General features: G+C 39.4%; 1 protein-coding gene across 12 annotated transcripts in view; it reads right to left on the bottom strand.

Annotated features, from left to right (window-relative positions):
- svilb (supervillin b) overlaps positions 1–22,161 on the bottom strand; it is a 56,265-nt gene that overhangs the window by 16,255 nt on the left and 17,849 nt on the right. For 5 of the 12 annotated variants that reach the window (XM_044134526.1, XM_044134527.1, XM_044134517.1 and 2 more), the window contains 17 exons: positions 20,855–20,946; positions 20,709–20,766; positions 19,774–19,922; positions 17,928–18,759; positions 14,150–15,454; positions 13,187–13,360; positions 13,075–13,112; positions 12,047–12,111; positions 11,646–11,782; positions 11,446–11,541; positions 9,701–9,983; positions 8,957–9,013; positions 6,683–7,316; positions 4,373–4,847; positions 2,883–3,021; positions 1,476–1,529; positions 99–176 (listed from right to left, as the gene is read on the bottom strand). In XM_044134526.1, coding sequence (XP_043990461.1) covers positions 99–176; positions 1,476–1,529; positions 2,883–3,021; positions 4,373–4,847; positions 6,683–7,316; positions 8,957–9,013; positions 9,701–9,983; positions 11,446–11,541; positions 11,646–11,782; positions 12,047–12,111; positions 13,075–13,112; positions 13,187–13,360; positions 14,150–15,454; positions 17,928–18,759; positions 19,774–19,922; positions 20,709–20,716 — 4,524 coding nt within the window. In that variant the 5' untranslated portion in view covers positions 20,717–20,766; positions 20,855–20,946. The remainder of the gene's footprint in view (positions 1–98; positions 177–1,475; positions 1,530–2,882; positions 3,022–4,372; positions 4,848–6,682; positions 7,317–8,956; positions 9,014–9,700; positions 9,984–11,445; positions 11,542–11,645; positions 11,783–12,046; positions 12,112–13,074; positions 13,113–13,186; positions 13,361–14,149; positions 15,455–17,927; positions 18,760–19,773; positions 19,923–20,708; positions 20,767–20,854; positions 20,947–22,161) is intronic. The other 7 variants (XM_044134521.1, XM_044134522.1, XM_044134523.1 and 4 more) reach the window with 4 other exon arrangements.

Below are 22,161 nucleotides of genomic sequence, written 5' to 3'. Positions count from 1 at the left end.
AGTGAATCCGTCTCACCACTGCAAATGAAAATCTTTTGCCTGGCAAACATAGAAAGACAGGAGCCCACTTCATGCCGTCCATCAGCTCTAGTCCTTACCTGACCCTGATGGTCAATATATTGGCACTTTTGGCCAAGAGATATAGTAGGAGAAAAGGTTGAGGAGAAGACAGGCTCCTGAGGATGAAGAGATGGATTGAAAAGTGAAAAAAGGAGAAAACTCAAAAAAATCCAAAAGTAATATGGATGGAAAATGACAAAAGTTGGATTTAAATGAGAAAAAGAGGAAGTCAGAAACTAAGAACATGATGCAAAAAGTATAAAATGGAGGTTAGTTTACTTTACTCCAACTGGTAAACTAGTATTAGTACTTATAAAAATATACAATCCGATGACAAAATTAATCTTTTAGTTATTTTAAATAATGTGTTCCTTAAAAAGAGACGTTTTAATGCTGGAAACATCACTGGTCTCAACGATACGCCTGCACCCCTGACAACTCCCTGAAAGGTTGCAACTCTTTAGTTTTAACAGTCACTTCCTGTTATGTATGACATGAGTCCCAGTTTTAGCTCTTTGTCTTTTCTCTAACAAGCACATTTGTTGTAGGATTTTACATATTTAAAGTTTGCTTCTTTTTTCTTTTTTAATTGAAAGAGAGATGATTTCACTGTGACTATCTGAGTGTGAATCAAGTTTTTTTTTGTAATAATATTTGGGTGGTAAATTTTACCGACCAAATGTGCTGGAACTCTGCTTGGGTTGCCAGGTGACAAGCTGGGCTTTGCTGGGGTTGCTAGGTAACAGCAAAGTGTGACTCAATTGACGTTTTTAAAATGTCTTATTTTCCAGACACCAAAAAACTTTAACTTATTGAAAAAAAAGTTAAGACCTGACTGTTTTTTAAACACTCAGGTTGTTTTCAAAGCAGTAGAGACCCAAATTAAAGTACAAAAATGTCCTCCTTAAAGTTTACATGAAGAAAGACTGATGCAATTAAACGGTGTGAATATTTTCATGCTGCACAGAATGATACTGCCAACACCATGCTTAAGTTGTTAGACCAGAATAGGATAGAAATATCCTTTATTGTTGTTCAGTGGGTAAATCCAGGTGTACCAACAGTAAAGTCACAGGAAAATGAAAGGAAACAAGAAACAAGAGATGATGAGTCTGTAGAGTTCTTAAAGCCTCACTCTGTCTCTTGTCATTGTGGTCAAACAGATAGTTTTCATTTCTTCAAAAGACATTTGGTGTACCCATGTGGGCGGCTGCTAATTTCAGCCAAGCTTGAAGGTGTTGAATTTTGGAGAAGGGGTTTCTGTCTTTGCTGTTCACACTCCATTTTGGATTTGTATTTGTTCACCATTAGCAGTAGATTTAGCCAGCCACACAAACACACTGTGATAGGACGGCACAGTTACTGCTCCCAGCTGATTGGCTTAGTAGTGGTGTGCTGCTGGCAGCGAGCCTTACCCAAAGCTGTTCAGAGCCAGACACTGCAGACTGGTCCTGAGCGACCCCTTCCTCCTGAAAGGGTTAAAACAGAGAAACAACTCAGCTGATGGAAACGGGGTGTGGGAGACCAGGGAGCAGTTGTTGCAACTAAGACAAGAGGGGGGGAGAGCCATGAAAGGCTGAAGCAGGACGCTTCTTCCAACAGAATACTAATAGTGAAGCTGGTGAGAAGCCGGAAAAGAGGCTCTTTAAAAAGCCTCTCTTGTCTGATATTATTGAAATACTCCAAAGCAGTCTGGAAATAGTTTCTTTGCTATACTGGTTTGTAAAAATGTGCTTAAAATCTTTTAGGAAAAGAAAAACGGTTGAAAAAGTCATAAGAGGAATAATGTGTGAAATAAAATCTAAAGTTACAATAGAGTTATAATTATGAAAGGTGAACAGTAAAAGAAGACCATTAAATATATATATATATATATATATATATATATATATATATATATATATATATATATATATATATATATATATATATATATATATATATATATATATATATATATCCATTCAGACCTGCTACAAGTATCCAGAAACAAATCATTCTTGTTTGCAGACATGCAGAAACAAAATTAATGGGGAACTTGACTCAACACCAGCATGTGATTTGTCAAAGTTCTGGACAGAATAATTTATCCAAAAGCTTCAATAACTTATTAAATTTTGAGTTTTGATTAATTAATTGAACCATTCTTTTGCTGTAGTAGGAGGATTTTATATTATACATTGCAGTTATGTATCCATAGCCATATTTGGGGATTTTTTTTTCTCTATCTCTTATCAACAAAGGATTAAAGTTACACATTCATGCTTAAAGATTCATCTCGCTCTAATATTTGGCCAAGTTGCACATCAGCCATATGTTTTTAGAGCCATTAATGAGATTATGGAATAGTTCTGACAGAATGTGTCTAATCTGCACTTTTAAGAGTAGTCTGCACATTTTAATAGGATTTAAGTGAGGCTTTGGTCATTCTAAATGTCAGCCTGCTTTATCCATCAGTTTTGATGAGCATTTGTGATTGCTTTTGAAGGGTTTGAAAGCTTTTTTGGTACCAAGGTTCAACCATCTAGCTCTTGATTTAAGGTAAAAAGTGTGGAGATAGTCCTAAATTTGGATAAAGCACCAGCGCAAATGTGACATAAACAGCCTAAAACATGATGCAAGCTCCAAGATTAACAGTAGTTGCAATATTTCAGCTTAGGCTAGGTCTCTGGGCAACACAAACATGTTCATTTATGTCTGAATTTTGCATATAATTCAGATGTTCTAGCCTAAAGCAAGGCGAGAATACAAATCCAAACAAAGAAAAGTAACTATGATTATAGTTATTATTAAACAAACATCTATAATGGTTCTGGCCAAACCTTCTTCTGGTTGGTCTCCATCTCCCATTCCTGATGCTGCTGCTGCTGCTGCTCTGCTGATGCTACTTTTACCACTTCCTGTTTCTTGTTGATCCTGTTCTTCCAGTCTTCCTCACCGCTCTTCTTCAGCAGTGCCACTCTAACAGTAAACAAAAGATAAGGTTTATACATGTGTTTAAGGAATTTTTGTACGTTAATTATTGTTTGTTGATTCTCTTTCCTAAGCAACCAATAACAGGACTAAACAGTCCCTTTACTCCGCTGCAATTAAACATTAGTTTATCTTTAGGCGTTTTACAAATTTACCAGAAGCTCCCATAAACAGAGGTTCTGAAAAGAAATGATTTTTCAAAAGTAAAAAACAGATTGAGAATTTTGGTTTCTCAGCCAACAAATCTGGCCTGTATAAAAGGTGGGTGTGTGAGCAGAGCTAGTAACGGACGGCTGAAGGGTAAAAGAAAGTGTGTCATTATTGCTGCTGCTGCTGCTGCTGACATGAAATGGCCAGAAATGAGGGCAATCTGAGGAATCTGCTAAAACTCAGAGGGGATAGTCCGTCTGCACAGCAGATCTCTGCTGGCTGCCAAGAAAAAAAATTATAATGATGCTATAAAAAGTCTCTTCAGTGATCTGAAAGAGGTAGAAACCTTACTGTGTAAGAAAACATATTTAAAACCGTTAAACTCCGAGAAACTAACAATTTTCTCATCGTTGGTGTTTTTAAAGGATAATTTTCAGGATTTATTAATGAATTCAAAGTTTGTTAATGTCTTAAAGAACCCATTCATGGTTTCCACCCTCTTCATCCAGAGTTATTCACTGATATCTTTCTTAGTGTCGCTTTTTGTTTGGAAGAAGCTTTCCATTAATCACTATTTCTAACTCAGAAAGGAAAATACTTCCGGATTTATTTCTTCAGCTTAATAGAAAAGCAAAGATTTGTAATTTGCGTCATTTGTGTTATTTATAAATTTATATTTCCGCAGAAAATGCATAATCCATCTTTATATCAAAAGTTAAACATTGTAATCAGAAATGTTGTGGAGATCCATTCCCAAGCTTTCATTTAGCTCCTTTGCTCAGAAATGTTATCTTTATTTATGATAACAGATTATATTTGAGTGAGGAATAAATAAACAATATTTTCTGAACAACAAATCGTCCCAGAAATTATTGTGATAAACGATAATATTGTTATTTTGAGACCATTTTCAACTAATACAATCAAATACAAGTAAACTTTAATTTTGTACAAAACACTCAACACTGTAACTGGAAGACATTTTAAATTTCCAAAATAAAATATTTTATTTTGTTCAAATCAACACACAATCAAAACCATAAACAACATGTATAGTGAAGTCTCTGTGAACGAAATTGCCCTTCAAAGAATTTTAATTCATCATGAAATTAATTAATTGATTAATTGCTTATTGCTACAGGTGTAGATAGATTGTGTATACATATAAAGTTAACCAGATGAGTCTCACCTCTCCTTGATGGACATCTGTTTGGTGGACATGCCGTCAGACAGTTGGTCTCCGGGCTCCGTGGGGGACAGCAGGTCTCCAGAATGGACGCTGTTCTTGCTGAAGTCCTCGGGATGGTCCGGGGTCGCGACCTGAGACTTGAGAGCCTGGGGGAAGGAGTGAGGTTTAGGGGGCGTCTGAGGCGGCGCCTGAGGTTTGGCCTGATGAGGCTGGGGGGCGACCTGAGGGTACGGCTTCGTGAGGGTTTGACCTGGAGGTTTGGGCTGGGGCTGCAGCGAATGGGTGAAGGGTTTGGGATGGGTGGGCGGGGCCTGGGAGAAGGAATGCGGCTGGATGTATAAAGGGGGTTTGGGAAGAGTCTGAGGGGGCTGGAGGATGCTTTGCTGCTGCTGCTGGCCACTTGAAATGTAAGACACAGTCCTGGACGATACCTTCGCTATCAGCGGCTTCAGCGGTCCTGGGTGATCCGGCAAGTCTGAAGGAAAAATAGACCACAAACATGTTTTTGCAGTTTTTGAAATCATGTTGAAATTAAGATTTTAACATGATAATTTTAATAGCAACAAGTAAAGATGTTCTGTTTTCATTTGACATGTGAAGGGAGAAAGAAAATTTTTTTAGATGGATTGGTCAAACCAGATTTCAACCAGTATTACATATATTTTTTAAATAGCACTGAAATGCACCACAGAACGCCACAGGAAATGATTCCTGTCTGCAGCCATCAGATTATACAATGACCAACCCTGACTGTTCTTAATTCATCTTTTTGGGACTAACCTATAGATTCATTTATAGATTAATACATTTCCAATGCATTCTTATTTTATTTATTTATTTATTTATTTTATATTTAGTCTTACTTACAAGACTGTATTTTTTTAAATACATTTTTTATTGCCTTATGATTATTTTTTTTATTTACCAATATTTAACACTTTGGATTAAGTAGCTATTCTAGTCCATGGCAAAATGACCCAGATATGTTTAATAAAATGTGTTTGTGATATGATTTCTAAGATTTCTTTGTTTTGGACATAATTAGTTTAATTTTATCCTATGCTGTTAGTTATGCCATTATTTTAAAATTTCTAAAAACATCTGGTGTTTTCTGAAAAAAAATAAAATAAAATAAATACTATCTTGTATTTTCTATTTTGTTGCTGCGTTTTCTAAAATCGTTTTGTCCTCCCTTTTCCTTTTCTTGTCTTGTTACAACTTTGTCTTTTAGTCTTTCTTTCCTGTTTGTTGTTACTTTTTGGCTTTTTATTTTTATTTTCAAAATCATATCAATATTTTCCTAAAATTAAATTATTTTTTGTTGATTATCAGAGTTAATAGGAACATGTTTTTATAACATCTCCTGCTTTATTGCTGAATAACACTTTGCACCTTGTAGCCATTTTAGTAACCAATTCGGTCACTTGAGCACAACAATAAACTAATCTCTAGAGTTTTTTTTGATAAAAGAGATTGTTTAATCAGGTACAAGTGGATTAATTACCCTGTGGGGACAACGTATGAATGCAGTAACTAAATAAATGTCTTAGTTGTTGGGATATCTACCTGTTTTTCTGGTTTTTTATTAGGCTTACCGCATGGGTTGAAAGGTTTATGGTTTCACCACAGCGGTGAGCAACTGGAGGTTTTTCTAACCTTTTGAAAGGACAGAATAATGGACACTTATAAAGGCCGAGTCACGTAGTACTAACAAACAGTAGCTTGTACTTCTACCTGCTTTATTTAAGTATTACACTGCCCTCTTTTTGTCCTTTCATCTCTTTCTGCTCTGTTTGTGTGCATGGGAAAAGACAACCCCTGGACACAACCTAGATTAGCAGATAAAAGCAGGTCAGGTCCACTCTGCTGTAGTCTGAGGCGTAAATTGGTGCAAAGTGGGGCCACGGCTACTTTATGGGTCACGACAGCGCTGGGATTCGATCAGAAATCTGTGGTGCCGTTATGAGGAAAGGGCTTCCCCTTTTCCAGACAAAGAGCTTCACGAGGTACATTCATGAAAAAATATGCTAATTAGATACAGCCTGAAACGCCTCTCTGCATCAGCCAAATCAAACACTCCCAGCTGGGATGTGCGTGTGTGTGTTTGTGTGTGCAGCCGGTACAAAGCAGTCATGCGTGGGAGTACACTACAGAAGACAATGAGGATAATAGGAGCAGATCCATTTTGTTGGGCATTTCTGGTTCCCTTTTTTTGTTTCTTTTGTCCTCTTTTCCTCTTACAGATCTCTATCTTCTTTACTCCTTGTTCTGCTCCATTTCTTTTCAATGAAAGTGAGTGATACCACTTACCTGAGATGCCTCCCTGGCTTCTCTGTGGCTCCTGTTTGGAGGAGCTGTGAGCTGCTCCTCTTCCTCTTTCCTCATGGGAGTCTGCAGCTCTCCTGCTGGGCGGAGGCTCCGGCTCGCCCCGCCACACAGACGGTTCGGCAGAGTGCTTAGGATGCTGCGGCTGCTCTCCTCTGTCCCTGTCAGTGGAGTGCAGCTTTTCCTGAATGCCGTCTTCCCTGGCTCCTCCCTGCTCTTCCTCTTTCCTGCCTCTCGAGCCCTCCAGCAGCGCCTCCCTCTGCTGTCTGTGGCCCACGGAGGATGAGGGGACTCCGGGAGGGGCCCCAGTTTTCTCTGGGCTGTCAGGAAGGAGGGGGCAGGGATCAGGCTGCCCCTCCTTGTGGCCTTGGTGCCCTCTCTGGGTCAGGGAGAAATACCGCGGCGCCCTCTCCTGGTGGACGCTGGCGCTGCCTGTTGTGGCCTGTTGTTGGGCAGGGACGTACGGGATGGCAGTTGATTTCTCTGGATGGAAACCGTCATCGATGCCGCCGCCACTGCTGTGTGGGGACATGGTTACCGTGGTAACGGAGGCTTGCGAAGTGACGGCCGCTGCGGATCGGACCAGGGAGACAGACAGTGGCTCCAGTTTGATTTTCACCTGAAAATGCAGCAACAGACACGTAATAAAATTGGGAAGTAGAAATTTTCTATATAAACCAGATGTTTGGATCAGGGCTGGACCAAGCCTTTTTGGGTCCCTAGGCAATTTTCATTCGGGGCCCCTCATGCCAAAATGTCAAAACAAGATGGTATCATTCCTAAGCTTCTAGACGTGTGTAAAAAAAATGTTGGCGTCATTTACAATTTTTCAGTTGTTGACTGTACGGTGTTTGTTTTAAAGCTTTATATTTTTCTGTTTTTGATATGTAAAGCACCTTGAACTGCCTTGCTGCAAAATGTGCCATGCAAATAAACTTGATTGATTGATTGATTGATTGATTGATTGATTATGAAATAGTATACCAGTATTATTATGGCTGGGGGTTTTTTAACCAAAAAAACCAAAGAACTATTTGGGATTTTGAAATGCAGAGTGGTACTTAAGTGTGTCAAATTATTGTAACTATCTGAAAGTAATGTCAGCTCAAAAAAACTAATTTTGAAGTAAAGAAGTTAACAAGTTTGACATCTACTTTTTACTTTTACTTGAGTAAAAATATGTTGGAGTATTGGGCTACCAAAAGATTACCTAAATTATTTTCACTGGTTAAATACCACAAAAATAAGAAATTGATAATTATTTGCTTAAAATGATTACGTTTCCATTGTTTTCTTGAGTGTTTGGTATAACTGCTTTCAAAAAAGTTCTGTTTGGGTGAGACGTTTTTGGTATTCACCCACAACCTTCTCACAGTAGTTTACTGGAGTCTTGGCACATTCCTCTGACAGAACTGGTGGAAATACCCATAAATTCCCTAAAGATTGACCTTGTGATGCTTATGCAATGGAGTGTGATATTTTTCTGCCAACATCTGGCTAATACTTAATATTGCACTTGGACTTAATATTGGGAAATGCCAGTGGTGGGCACTGTTAACTAAAACCTTAGTCATAAACATTATTCTACCGGTAATAACGCAACAGACCAACATAATATTTAGCAGAAGATAATGCTAAAGCACTAGCTTTAATTCAAATTATAGCTGCTTTTGACAAACCTTAAAACAATATATCCAACTGTATTAAACTGAAAGTTTACAAAACAGCTAATTGAATTAATGCAGAGTCTATCTGATGAATTAGTTTAGGGGAAGCTAAGTGTGCCGAAAGTTTTGAAAGGTAGCGAAAGCTCTAGGCATAAAAGTTAGCTCTGCCATTAGCATATTAGCTAATTAGCAGAAGTGTGCCCACCACTAGCAAATTCCAATTTCTAAATCAGCATCAGGTACAAAATGTGTTCATCAGGACATTCCTATGACCTAAGTAAGTAACTAAATAATAAATCGGGAATAATCTAGATTATTTCTTGATTTCTTTCCCACATTCAAACATTTCATACTTGTTGTGCAACAAACAAGCATGTCCTCGAAGCAGCTGCAATCAAAAACAAATGGATAGTCCAGGGTGTCTATCCACCCTAGACTATCCATTACATGCTGTAAGCAACACTTGATATCCACCGTGGTTGAGCTGTTGACATTAAGCCACTACCATATAAAGCACAAACACGGCTCACGAGCAGGACCAGTCAGATCAATACCAAGCCAGAACCAGACATTGACAGCAGAGGGGTCTTACGTGTTCTCCCTGAGGGGCGTCTAAATCCCTGTTACACACCGCAGAGGTTACAGTTTCCTGTGTGGACACCAGTTATTGATCATGACTCACAACATGATGAAGACAAACTATTTTTTAAAAAGCACCTGACATCCTGTCCCTGTTATTTTTTAAATCAAGCACCTTTTTCTGAGAAGCTCTGGCATCCTCCAACAATTTTTGCATTCTCTGCTAACAAGTAAGGATTCTGCATCAGTCAGAGGAGTTGTACTAATATTAGACTGTCAATTAGGGCGGCTGGGTGCTAAATTAATTTTATTAATGAATGAATGTCTTTGGTTTTTGAAGATTTAAGTTTTGGAAAATCTAGATTTTTTTCACCAAAGCGCTATGTGGTTGTTTGACAGCATTTTTTACTTTTAAGCTATTTTTCTGGTAAAACTGCAACTTTATACTGCTAACATAATGCCAATATTCTTGTAATTAAACAAACATTTTTGTAGTCTAGTCCTAATACTCTGTCGTTGTACAATTCCTGGAATGATTGAAATAAAAGCCACTTTTTGAAGACAATCAGTAAAGTCTTTTTAGAAAACAATGTAAAAAACATTTATTAAAATTGTATCTGATATGAAAAAAGTTACAGATTTTATTTTGAAGCCACATCGCCCAGCCCTCCTGTGAAGAAAAACATCCTTGACATAAAAAAATTTTTTCCTCAACATTTTCAAACAAACAAGTTAATATGTAGTGAAATCGCGTTACCTGCTCCACTTCTCCCTGGGTGATGGGTTGGGTCTGGAAGCGGGCGTTGGCTCGTCGCTGCCGGGTGTCGCCTCGAGAGCCCTCTTCTGCTTTAACCGTGGGATGTGTGAGGCGGTTAAAAAGGGCCATTTTCTCAGACAGACTGAGTGTGGAAAAGTCTGGCTCCTCAGGCAGAAGCTCCTGGGCATCTCCAGCACCGGCAGCCTGGCTCTGTTTCTGGAGGTCCTGCGTTTCTGTCTCCTTCTCCTGGGCTGTCGAGCTTGGCTGCGAAGAGGCGTGAATGCTGTGGAAGTGACAGTCATATTTTCAGTATCTGAAAATGAAGTCATTATACTTAAAAAAAACAAAACATTTTGCAGCTGTGCATGTTTATTTATTTAAGGAAAATTAATTTTACCTTTACTATGTTGAGTAAAATTTCAAGTTGCTTAATATTTAAAAGTGACCTTTAGATTAGGACAGGGCTATGGGTTCTACAAGACATTCTCTTTACATTTTGTCCATACAATCATTCTTAGGTAATAAGGTTTTATGATCTGTTTTGAGCTAAATTCAGAAGGAACTGTCTTAGTGGCGTCTTGTCACTTTAAATCCAAATAAGCTGCAGCTGACTACAACCCCTCAAACTCAAAGTTTTCACTTGTAGGAGAAAATGGCTGCCAACAGATGCATAATTATGGAACTGTACATCTTTGAAAAGCATTAGTAGAGACTGCTGCACAATCAATGAGAATGCAGCAAGTGGTTTCTTGATGGTAAGTGAACAATAAAGCACTTGTCTTTTCAGCAGCCATTGTACAGCAAATACAGGGGTAAACATGCTGGAGCTCCACTTGGGGTGCTAAGTGATGGGCGGGGTTTTCTGGGTTTGCTAAGTGAGGGGAACTTCCTGCTGATTTGTAACTTTACATTCTGCAGGTTTTTGAAACTGCTCATTTTCCAGACACCAAAACCATGGAGATTTGTTTAAAGTGCTCAGGATGTTTTTAGAAACATTTGAGACCCAAACATTCAAAATGTGAATTTTGCATAATAAGTTCCCTGTAAGACAAAAAATTTATCTCAGGCATAATAAATATAAGTAAGCTAAAAATGTGTTAAAAAATTTACAAATCAAACAATGTAGGTTGTTTGTTTTTGATAAGACTCCTCCCATGCTTGTTTACTGTGCGTGGGAGTAAACAAGCGTGGCACAAGCATGCCAAACCTGACTGCTCCAACTGTTTAAGATTATAAGTCCCTACAACAGAAGCATAAGTAGATCAGATTATCATGTAATGCAACTGGACGTTTGCAAGGGTTACAGTAATCTCCACAGTGGTGAGTAAAACTTTGTAAACAAATCACCAGATACACAAACCCAGGGATTTCCACAAACAAGCATCTTCACTGATATTTATGATCCGCATATGAAAAACTCCCAAGTAAAGCACTTGTTCATTAACACTTTTTATGGTAATGGCCAGTTGTACAAACAGTGACAGCTTTTTGCCCTACAGTCAGCATGAATCAGAGAATCAGCAAATAAAGTAAATGAGGCTAAAATTGCATATCTTTCGTACAACCAGGAGAGGGAGATGAAGATGGATAGAAGGCTGCAAAAACAACTTCAGCTTTTTCTTTTCATGATTAATATAAGGCTAAAGCTTAATTGTTTTAAAATCATTTAGTTTGTTGAACAAAATTTTATAAATTTTAGTCTAAATTGAGAGAAGTTGTTAGGTATCTTTAGGTGTCAAGCTCACCTGATGCTAGCTACACTGGTGCTGGCTGCCGTAGAGCTGCGGACTTGACTTGGACTTGTGGGGGTTCCCTCTGGTTGTGATGATGTGGTAGCGTCACTAAAAATTTAAGACAAATTTAAATAATGAGGAAACACAGCAGTAGATCATACAGTGTCTTTAAATTGCAAAATATTAACAATGACTATAAAAGCATGATTTACCTGGAAGCATTGACCACCTCTTTGTTGGTGACAGGTTGTGTGTGGGCACGGTCCTGAACTCTTCTCAGGCGTCGTTCCACAGCAGCATTTCGTGAGCGGGGTTTGGGAACGCCGCCATCTGATGTTTTTTCTAACTCCTGAAACAAGTTGTTAGCAAAATATCACTTTTAGCAATACCTTCAATCCTATATAAAGCCAGGATATAAGCCATGTATAAAATATTATAAAAATTATATTAAAACATCTCTTAACTATTGTGAAATAAGTCAGAAAGACTTAATTTGTCACTCCTGTGAAGACAAAGTAGTAGTTTATTTTGCGGTTTTAGATTACTTTGTTTGATGTTTAAAAATATCAACATCTGATATCTACTGCAAGAGAAAAAAAATAAAAAAATGTACCCTGAAGAGGGACCGTTTTGCAGCCACACTCATCTTGGCTCTCTCATCCACCTTTTCTTCACCTTCTGAAAAATAAAGACAAATTTTAGTTCTAAAACATTTCTTTTCTAAAATGACAGCAAACTTTATTGTGGACATGAATTTATTGTGTTGTTAACATGACATCTTGGTCACCGTTTTGCTAGCAGTGGCATTGTGCCTTTTGCTTAGGTTAGCGCTGTGTGCTAGCTTTTAACTCCCTGAGGACATAACCTTACATTTGGTTTTGAATCATTTCACTACATAAACAGTTTGGCATAGTTTTTGCTGTTTTTGTCGAGGGGGACACATGATCCAATGAATTGACGCTACCAGTAGCTAACCCAGGGATGGGCACTCCTGGTCCTCGAGGGCCGGTCTCCTGCAACTTTTAGATGTAGCTTTACTTCACCACACCTGAGTCAAATAATGAGGTCATTAGCAGGATTCTGGAGAACCTGACTGCACTTGGGAGGTGATTCAGCGGTTGGATTCAGGTGTGTTGGACCAGGGAGACATCTAAGAGTTGTAGCACACCGGCCCTCGAGGACCAGGAGGGCCCACCCCTGAGCTAACCTATTAACTATGCTGAGACCTTGTTAAAAAGACGCGTTCATTCATTTTGTGGTGCCATTTTCTAGTGCGAACATGTAAGACTGGATGGAAAAGTCTTCCATTGTTAACATCTTTTAATCAATTTGGGCATAAAAAGTATATGTGCTGCTAGATAATCGTATCTTTACTATCAAACTAGAAAAAAAGGCTGATCAGGGTGAAGGGAAAGCTCTGTGACATGGAGAGGGGCTTTTAAAAAGTCATAATCAAAATGAATTGCTCTCAGACACTCCTCAGAACAGGGGTAAAGGTTCGAGTTTATTTTTAAAAATTCGACCCGTAAAGCTACAATAAGGAGGAATTTATACCAAAGCATTGTAGTTCCTCTTTACAAAGATCACAATTGAAGGATTTAAATGTGAAAAGAAAGGATTTAAAAGCATGGCTGCAGGTACCTTCTGCATCTTGTAGCTGTGATGGGCTAAGACGTGATCTGGAGAAAAAAATTAAACAGCATCATTGACAATTACTATTATGCTGAGGGAATAGATGATTGCAAATAGATACCTGTCAGATTCCAAACGTTCTGCAGAAGTAATGGGTTGTGTCCGAAACCTCTCTGATGTGCGACTGTCTCCCGGAGTGATGTAACGTCGAGGCCTTCGAGTCTCTCTGTCTCCATCGCCGCTGCTGTTAGCCGGCTCCTCATCCTTAGCTGAAAGATCTGCTTTAGCTGTCTCACTTTGGTGGTTTGGTAGAAAATGTTTGATGGGAGATACAAAAAGAAAGTGAAACTAGAATAAGAAAATGTTCTTGTTCATCATAGTCAAATTAAGAAAAACAAAGCCTCACATGTACATATCATAGCAACAATAAGCACAACCAGAGTGACATGGAAATGCAGTTACGCTTTTTCTTGCATGCCTGGGTTAACAATGGGATCGTCTGTTTTCTTTATCACATGCAGACTTGGGTAGATGTCTGTGTTGGTAACCAGTTCAAGGTCCAAAGACTGTTGGAGATGGATTACATTTTATACCTGGGCTTGGCAAAGAATTTGGAAGGTACAGAAGATGAATGTATTACCACAATTAAACATTTCTTGGTAATGTTCATGTGGGCAGGGCCCCAGTGGCATAATGGTTAGGCCGGTTACCTCATTGCAATGTTTTAGTCTTAGTTGGGGCATTTTCATGCTAATTTTGTATGTTCTCTCCTTTTTTCTCCAGGTACTATGGTTTCATCAACAAACTGTCATTCTGAGTGTGTGAATACTTGATGCTGTCATTTGTCTCTCTATTGGCCTGTGATTGTCTCTTGCTCTGTTCTTAAAAAGATTAAGCAAGTACTTCAATTGAATCAATCAACTGAACATGCAAATTTTGGTGAAATGACCAGCAGACATGATCCATGCAGCTTTGGTATTATTAACATGGATTATTCATCCACAGTTTAGTTTTTTAGTGATTAATAAATCACTAACAAACTGTTATTCATAAAATGCAAGCAAGTTCATGCCAGTAAACCTACAGCTCTGGCTTCCGGTTGGCATTCTCCAGGTAAGAGTGTCGCAGCTGTGCAACTGACACCCTTGTGTCCAGGGTGCCCACTTCCCCGTTAGCTATCCCAGGTGGAGGACCAATTCTGGCAGCCTCTCTCCCGGCTCCTGCTCTCTCAGTGTGATACATGATGGAGTGCTGACTTACACCTATGTCTGACATGGAGCGGGTTCTTATCTTGGGTTTGGGCCCTTCACTTATTTCCATACTTCTGTGTTTGGCCTGAGGCAAAGAAGAGCCTCTCTGGAGGTAGACAGCTGAGTCCAACCTCTGATGCTGTGAAACTGTCTGCTGAGGCACCATCTCTTTTTTAGTTAGGGGATTTTGATATTGTATTTGAAAGTCCTCCACTTTTCTTGGGGGGTGTTTTATTTGCAGTTCATGTTCTCTTTGAGACTGTCTCTGGTTTTCCTGAGATTGTTTCAATTGGTTGTGCTGATGTTCTCTTTGAAGATTTTGCTGGATTTGAGTTGTATGTTCAACCCTTCTGGCTTCATACTGCTTCTGCTCTGGGGGTTCATGATGCATTATTCGGGACTCTGGATGGTGCACTGGCTCCAAGGACTGATCCTGTCTATGCTGCTGACGTACAGAGGAGTAGGCAGGCTGCATAGATCTACAAACTCTCTCCTCTTGGGTGTCATGACTAGAAGGATGCTCTCTTACTCGTTCCCTGATTCTCTGAGCTTTTCTTTCCCTACCCCTCTCTCTTGGCTGCTCATCATCCCAATCTTCCTCTGCATGACTCCTCCTCCTCCTCTCTGGGCTGATTTTTTGCCACTCCATGTCTTCATACCGGCCCCTGTGAGGATCATCCACGCTGCGTTCCCTTCGGCGAATTTCAGATGGCAACACTGCCTTCCTGCTCTTTAGCAGGCCCTCTGTCTGTGCTTCTTCTTTTAGGACTTGTCTTGCTTCCATTCTTGCCTCCCTATGAGCAGCGTAGATTTGGTCGGCACTCACCCTTTGTTGTGGCTGTACTTCCTGGACTCCTGAAGGTGTCCCAATCGGCAATGGAGCATTCATGGCAACAATAGGCTGAGGGTCCACCGCAAGACCAGAGTGTTGGTACTCAGATGTGAAAGGAGCAGGATGATGACCTGAACTTGGCTGAGGTTGTGGAACTGTCCTTTGCTGGGTGTGCTCTGAGTGTTGTGTTATATACTTTGCAGTGCTGCCATGACTATAATGTCTGTTTTGGAGGTTCCTGTCTGGACTTTGGTCAGGGGGCTTTTGTGGTGTTTCTTCTCTGGACAACCGTTCTCTTACTCGGATTCTTGGAAAAGAAATGCATATCAAACATTAAGGTTTCAGTCCAATTAAAGAATGACATTCTTGTCAAAATCCACAACAAAACACCAACAAAGGCAAATCCCAAGGTGGTAGAAATAACATCTGCCTTACACAAAGATTGGTTAGAAAATACAAACCAGACACTGCGGTAGTAACAATCATGGAACTGTGATTACAGCTTTCCATGGCTGTTTACACAGAAACGTGACAAATGGCCTGCATTTGTATAGCACATCATCAAATCCAAGGACTATAGTGCTTCATACACCCAGTCATTCTTGCAGCTTGACAGAAGCAAAGCTGTCACACAGTCGGTGACAATAGGCTGAGACAGGCAGGGGGAGCAGGGGATTGAACCAGCATCCCACTGGTTACAGGGCAAATCTCTACCCCTGAGCCACTGCTGCCCCAGTAGACACAGTCAAAGCATGAACTAAGTGCATCCTTTCTACTTCTGGGATTTAAGAGTTTCAGTCAGGTGCTGCACCCCAAATAGCCCCTCACTATTTGGGTCAGGTGCTATAGATCGATCAGAAAACTTTGTGGAGTTTTCTGATCAACCCCACAAAAGCAAAAGTTTGATGTTTTGGAGCATATAAGTGTGCTTAACATAATGACAGGGAGGAAAAGCATTGGCAATGGCTCTTTCCCAAAGCAATTTTTGCTCTCACTAAAGAATGGTTATTAGCTCAGTCCCAATTAGAAATCACTCTATGGTGAGAAAGTGTTTTTCACAAGTGGGAGCAATTAGGACAACTGCCCGTTTTCACCTTGAGTTTGGCCAATTAAGTGCTGAGATAAATTGGATCTCAAGCCTTAGGTTTAATATTTCACAACTGAGTAATCAGAAAAAAACTGAAATTGTTGCTTTTTATAAAGAGTTGCCAGACAAAAAACAATGTTTTGTTTCTAAAAATAATGGCACAACCGAATTTTAGCAATGTTTCATCTGAGAAGAATTGAACGGTTGCAATTAGAGTTTCACAAAAGTCCTGATTTCCTCCAGAAGGATGTGAGAGACTGATAAAGTCTGATCAAATGACTTCTGCAAGTTATTCCTACAATAGGCAGTTTTACTCGTTACTGAATCACATGGTGACAATAAGAAAATCTGTTCATGTAAATGTCTCAGTTTTGTCCAATTGTTTTTGAAATCTCAACAAATGATGTTACCTTTAAATGAAACCTACAGTGGAAAAGTCTTGAACATAAGACTATAATGGGACCCATATCAGCTCCTAAATCCTTCTCTGATACAGCAAGATCAAGTAACAGCATGCCATTAGAGCCAAGTCTGAATCCAACTCTCCCACCTGAAAGACTTTATGCCAAATAGTAAGTCCAGCTATTTTCATCTCTAACCCAATGACCTCTGGTTGTCAAAGGTCACTCTAATCTCATTGTGGACCGCTAAGCAGGACATAAGTGACGGGAATCGGATTTATCTAAAATGGCAGGAAGTGCTTAAACATTGCTTGTGCTTCTTGAGTACACAATCAGTGTGATGAGGCCACAAGTGGGACTTTTAAAGTTATCGGAAGAGTGACAAAGCACTGATTAGTGTCACAGATCAGCACTTCACAAAGCAGAAATAATACAAGAAAGTGACTCTTTACCACAAATTACTGCTCTTTTACAATGTAAAGAATTCCAATATTTCTGTTTCCTTTGACTTGAAATCCATTTGAGCAACTTCTGTCACAAAACTTGAGGTACTCTTAAATAAAGAACATCAATAAGAATCCTCCTTTTGGTTTTATCAGCTAATGAATTGAAGCTAAATAAAAAGTACAAACACAAGGAATTTGCTATAAACTGCTTCCGTTTTCTATCTTCATTTTTTGGGAATTTTGAAATTTCATACATGGATAAACAACTTCCGAATAATGTAGACTTTCCTTAACTTCTTTCACAAAAGGGTTCTGTTGTATAGATGAAAAGCTGACCAACTTGTCTAATGTATTAATGCACACAAAGACCCTATGAACAAACTAAAACGTTATGCATGAATCAGTAGTTACACATAAATAAAATAGTACAATTTGCTTCAAAAGCATTCACCTGACAGGACACAACCCTGTGCAACTTGAAACAGGTGGAGAGATTGGATTATAAAACCATCATAAGTAAAAACACCGACAACATTGTCTAAGTTTTAAAACCTGTGAGAAGGTAAATTGTCTATTTGGACTTTCCACAGACTTTTATCTAAACTCTTTGTTGACAAAATAAAATAAGCAAACACACAGAGGTTATGAGTGTTGCTTTTGTTTTTAGACTGTTAAATCTCATCTACTTCAATTTTTCACCTGCTGGTAACCAATGGAAACTGAACCACTGAACCATTTTGCTGGGTTTATTTTAATAAAGTGCTTTGAGAAGACATTTGTTGTGAATTGTCTTCACCCCAGGTGCATATTCAATGCACTTACTAATGCCAGTTTCTTTATACTCACCCCTGCCTGTTGAGGATGCTCTGAGCCTGCTGCTCTATGAATAAATCACCAGGTGAGATGCCGTAGCGTGTGGAAGGCAAAGATGCACGGCGCGCTGTGCGAGGAGAGCTCGGCACCGCGGAGATTGTGTAGTTTCGTGTGGAGGCGGGGCTTGGATCTCGGTGGGACACGTCATGTTGGTGGGTGTGCTGCCTCTGTTGTGGCTGAGGCTGGTGCTGCTCCTGCATCCGGCCTCTAGATGTGACTAGATGTGAGCGTTCCTGAGCTCCGCCTCGGCGGTAATTCTCCACATTCATCGCTCTCTCCTGTTCTGAGAATCTTCCAGGTCGTTCTTGAGTTGGGGGAGGAGCTTGATTTGAGTGGACCGGCCTCGGTGGGTCAGCAGAGGCAGGATCTGGGTGTGTGGTCATGTAAACTCGGCCCACTCCAGAGCGGTATGGTACCTTCGGCTCCCGTCCGTGAACCTCCACCTCTGTTCTCTCTCCGTCTCTCCTGGCGGTGATGTGTCGCTCAGAGTTGTCCTGTTCGCGCCGGGACCGGTAGCGCGGTGTGTACTCAGTGTCCGCCTCTTGATCCAGGAGGATCCCATAGCGCTCTGACAATTGCCGGCGGCGCTCAGCTTTGTAGCGGGCGATGCGTTCAGCCTTGGAGCTGAGGTTGGACGGTGGACCTGACGTGGGTGTGGCTGTGGTGGATAATGTCACGGGATCGACGTAAACCACCACTGGCTCTGGGCGTCCGCTGCCAGTACCACCTTTAACCTGAGGTGTTCTGTCTGGAGAGGTCACCTTCTTCTGTGGCGGCTCCACCTCTTCTCGACTGTAACGCCTCACTAGGGTAAACAGTGGAGATAATTGATTGCATTATTTAATGAGAAATGACTGTGCAAGTTTGAGTCTTTTTTTGGAGTGACTATATTTATGCCAACATGAATTTATCGGATCAACAAACGTTAACTGTGGTATAAAGTAGAGTTCATTGCTGAATCAATCAGCGCTATATGCCCAGGTAAGGAGGCATGTCACATTGGCCCAAATCAACCTCCCTCCTCAGTTCCACAATATTTAATTCCACAGTTGGAATTAAACATTGTCTTTTCTACAAATGTGAAGGTTTGTTCACATGCTTTAAAAATACAATAAAATTCACTAAAATAGCCATTACAGAATAGGTCTATGGGTTACACAAAACATGTTCATAAAATTTTTTGTACAAAATCATCCTTAGATAAGATTTTAGTCTGCTCCTTTTCAGAATGAGCTGTTAAGGGCGTCTCATCACTCTAAATCCAAATAAGCTGCTGCTGGCTATGCCCCCATACTCAACATTTACAGTCGCATGTGAAAATGGCTGCACACTAATGCGCAATTACACTACCGTACATCTTTGAAAAGCAAAAGCAGAGCCTTCCTGCACAACCAACAAGAACACAGTAAGTGGTTTCTGGATGGTAAGTCAACAACAAAACACTTGTCTTTTCCAGCATCCACTGTACAGCACATACAGTGGTTAAACCAGCTGACCAAATGTGTTGGAGCTTCACTGGGGTTGGTGATTTGTGACGTTACAATATGAAGGTTTCTGAAACAGAACATTGTCCTTACATCGAAAAACATCAACTTATTGACAAAAACTGTCTGGGTGTTTTTTAAGCACTTGTGCTGTTTTCAGAAGTAGTTGAGACCGAAATGGAAGCAAAAATGTGCAAAATGTGAATTTTGCATAATGTATCCCCTTTAAATATGTCTACACAACTATTTGCATTGGCAAATTAAAATACCAGTGTTAATTGTAAAGAGTGACTGAAAGACAAAGAGTTAATAAATTTTTTTAACGTCAAGCTTACCCATCCCACGAGGCTCACAGGGGTCTGAAGCACGCGTGTACCGAGGTGGATCTTCTTCCAGCATCCTGTTGGCTACAAAACCACCTGGCACCAGAGCAGGTGGCGCTTCACTTTCAATCGCCTCTAGCCGCCGGGCTATCCTTTCTTTCCTAAAAGAGATTAAAGTAAGAGCCTGAAAGTCAGAAACACTTCACCTGTCCAAGTCTTAAAAAGACGCTGTCAAGGAGTTTGATATCGGTGTAACAGTACATGTATTTGTCCTGAAAATATCCAGGTTTGATACAAAAAATAAATAAACCACCACTTCCTACCTGAACACATGTAGAATGTCTATGTTGCATAATGTCTAATGCAACGTTACGTAGAGCAGCTTTTAAAAAAAAAGGACTCCCGGGTTTAAATTAATTGTCTAAAGCAACATGAAGCTGAATGCAGAAATCACTGGTAATGAAGAAAAATCAGCTAAAGTCCAAATCCAGCTGCCTGCAGCATTCAACCAGCCCAAAATGCTACACAGTACTTAACATAAATTCATTTCAGTTGAAGCAATTTTCTATTGCTTATTGTTATTTTGCCACTGTAAAGTCATGTTTCCCTTTTGTTTGTTCATTGTTATAATTTTTATGTAAAAAATTTTACCTTGTTGCTGAAATGGATTGAAATGGATTGTTTAAAACATCTCCAAATTCCTTCCATCCATACTTTCGTCCATCCATCCATCCATCCATCCATCCATCCATCCATCCATCCATCCATCCATCCATCCATCCATCCATCCATCCATCCATCCATCCATCCATCCATCCATCCATCCATCCATCCATCCATCCATCCATCCATCCATCCATCTCTTAATTTAAGCAAGTCAAAATCTTACCAAACTGTTACTTTGGAACCAAGTCGTGATTTTTGTGCTTACATCAAATTATGCTTACCTGTTCATTTCCAGATCCTTGCAGATAGCGTTCTCAAAGTATTTTTTCAACTCCGACACTAAAAATATGAAAAATAAATCTAACATTTAGAAGTCATAAAAAAAGTTTTTTGTTGTTATGGATGTTTTGTTGTTATCGATACACACCCTTGGGAAGAACGACCAGAAGTTTGGCATCTGTGTCTGAAACACTCTTGACCAAGTTGGTCTTGTCTTTTAAGGAGAAGTCACTCTGAAAACTTAGAAGATAAAAAAAGAGTAAATTATTCACATCCTGGTTATTATTACTAGCTAATTAACCAGTAAAATAGACTGTTACTCGTTATTAACGAAGACCAAATCAAGAGCTCATTCCTATTAACCCATGACCCTACGATGAACTAGTTTACATCCCTTTAAGTACAGAAGTGGATGAGAGGTGAGCCATATTTATACAAGAGAACAAGTCAAGTTGCCTCCCAGTTAAGCTCTTAAAGGGTAGAATGGAAAATGTAATAATCTTTAGACAACCAGAACGCTGCTTGGCTTCAGCTGACTCATCTTTAAGAGGTGATGTAAGGTCACAGTAAAGCTCTGCTGCTGCTGAACGCATCAAGGCCCAAATTAAGAATTAGGTCATTAAATAATGTCACACCATCCAAAGGAAAAAGGTGAAGGAAGGTTTCTCCAGCAGGCCACATCTATCACTACAACTTCCTTTCTTTAGAAAACTCTTCCCTAATTATTCTCCTATTTTATCTGAAAATCTTTTGTTTCTACACCAACATCTGAAGGACAACTAGTGTTTATTCTGAGGTCTTATCATGAATTTCTCCAAAGATGTACATTATATTACATTAAGTATCTGTAATATAACTCTGTTGGACTTCCTACTTGTTGCTGGATTTCTATTAAATCAACTTCATAACACTACTTGCTAAAAACTAGATGTTCATGGGGTTATTATTACCCAGTACTTGCCCATGTTTACTCCAGAAAATTATGTTGAAACTTTGATTTTTTTTCTACCCTGCAAGTTAAAAATAGAGCATAAGCAAAGACAATGAAAGTAAAGCTTGGTTAGCCCGTATCAAATAATATTTGCTCATTAATAAACCATTTCATGTACAACCACAATAACAAGACGGTGCATCATCATCTTTCCATGATTATTTAAGAAATATGTTCCCTGGTGACATTTAAACTACTGAAGACAGTTCTTGGTGATATTTTTCAGCATCACACTGAACATAGTTCTGAACAAATTCCCTCTTATAAACATGAATGTTTACATTATGCAGTGCCTTGTAGATCTACTTTAAAATGTACAGATAACAGAAAAATTCATTTGTATTCAGTCTCCTTTAACAATGTAAACAGAGTCCAACTAGGTGTAATTTAAATTCTGGATGTTACTGTTCTATAAAGGGTTTTGATGTTTTTTAGAGAACAGTGAATAAACAGCATCATGAAAA

Source organism: Gambusia affinis, linkage group LG12 (genome assembly GCF_019740435.1).
Source record: "Gambusia affinis linkage group LG12, SWU_Gaff_1.0, whole genome shotgun sequence".
NCBI lineage: Eukaryota > Metazoa > Chordata > Actinopteri > Cyprinodontiformes > Poeciliidae > Gambusia > Gambusia affinis.
This window is presented reverse-complemented; position numbering and strand designations above follow the sequence as displayed.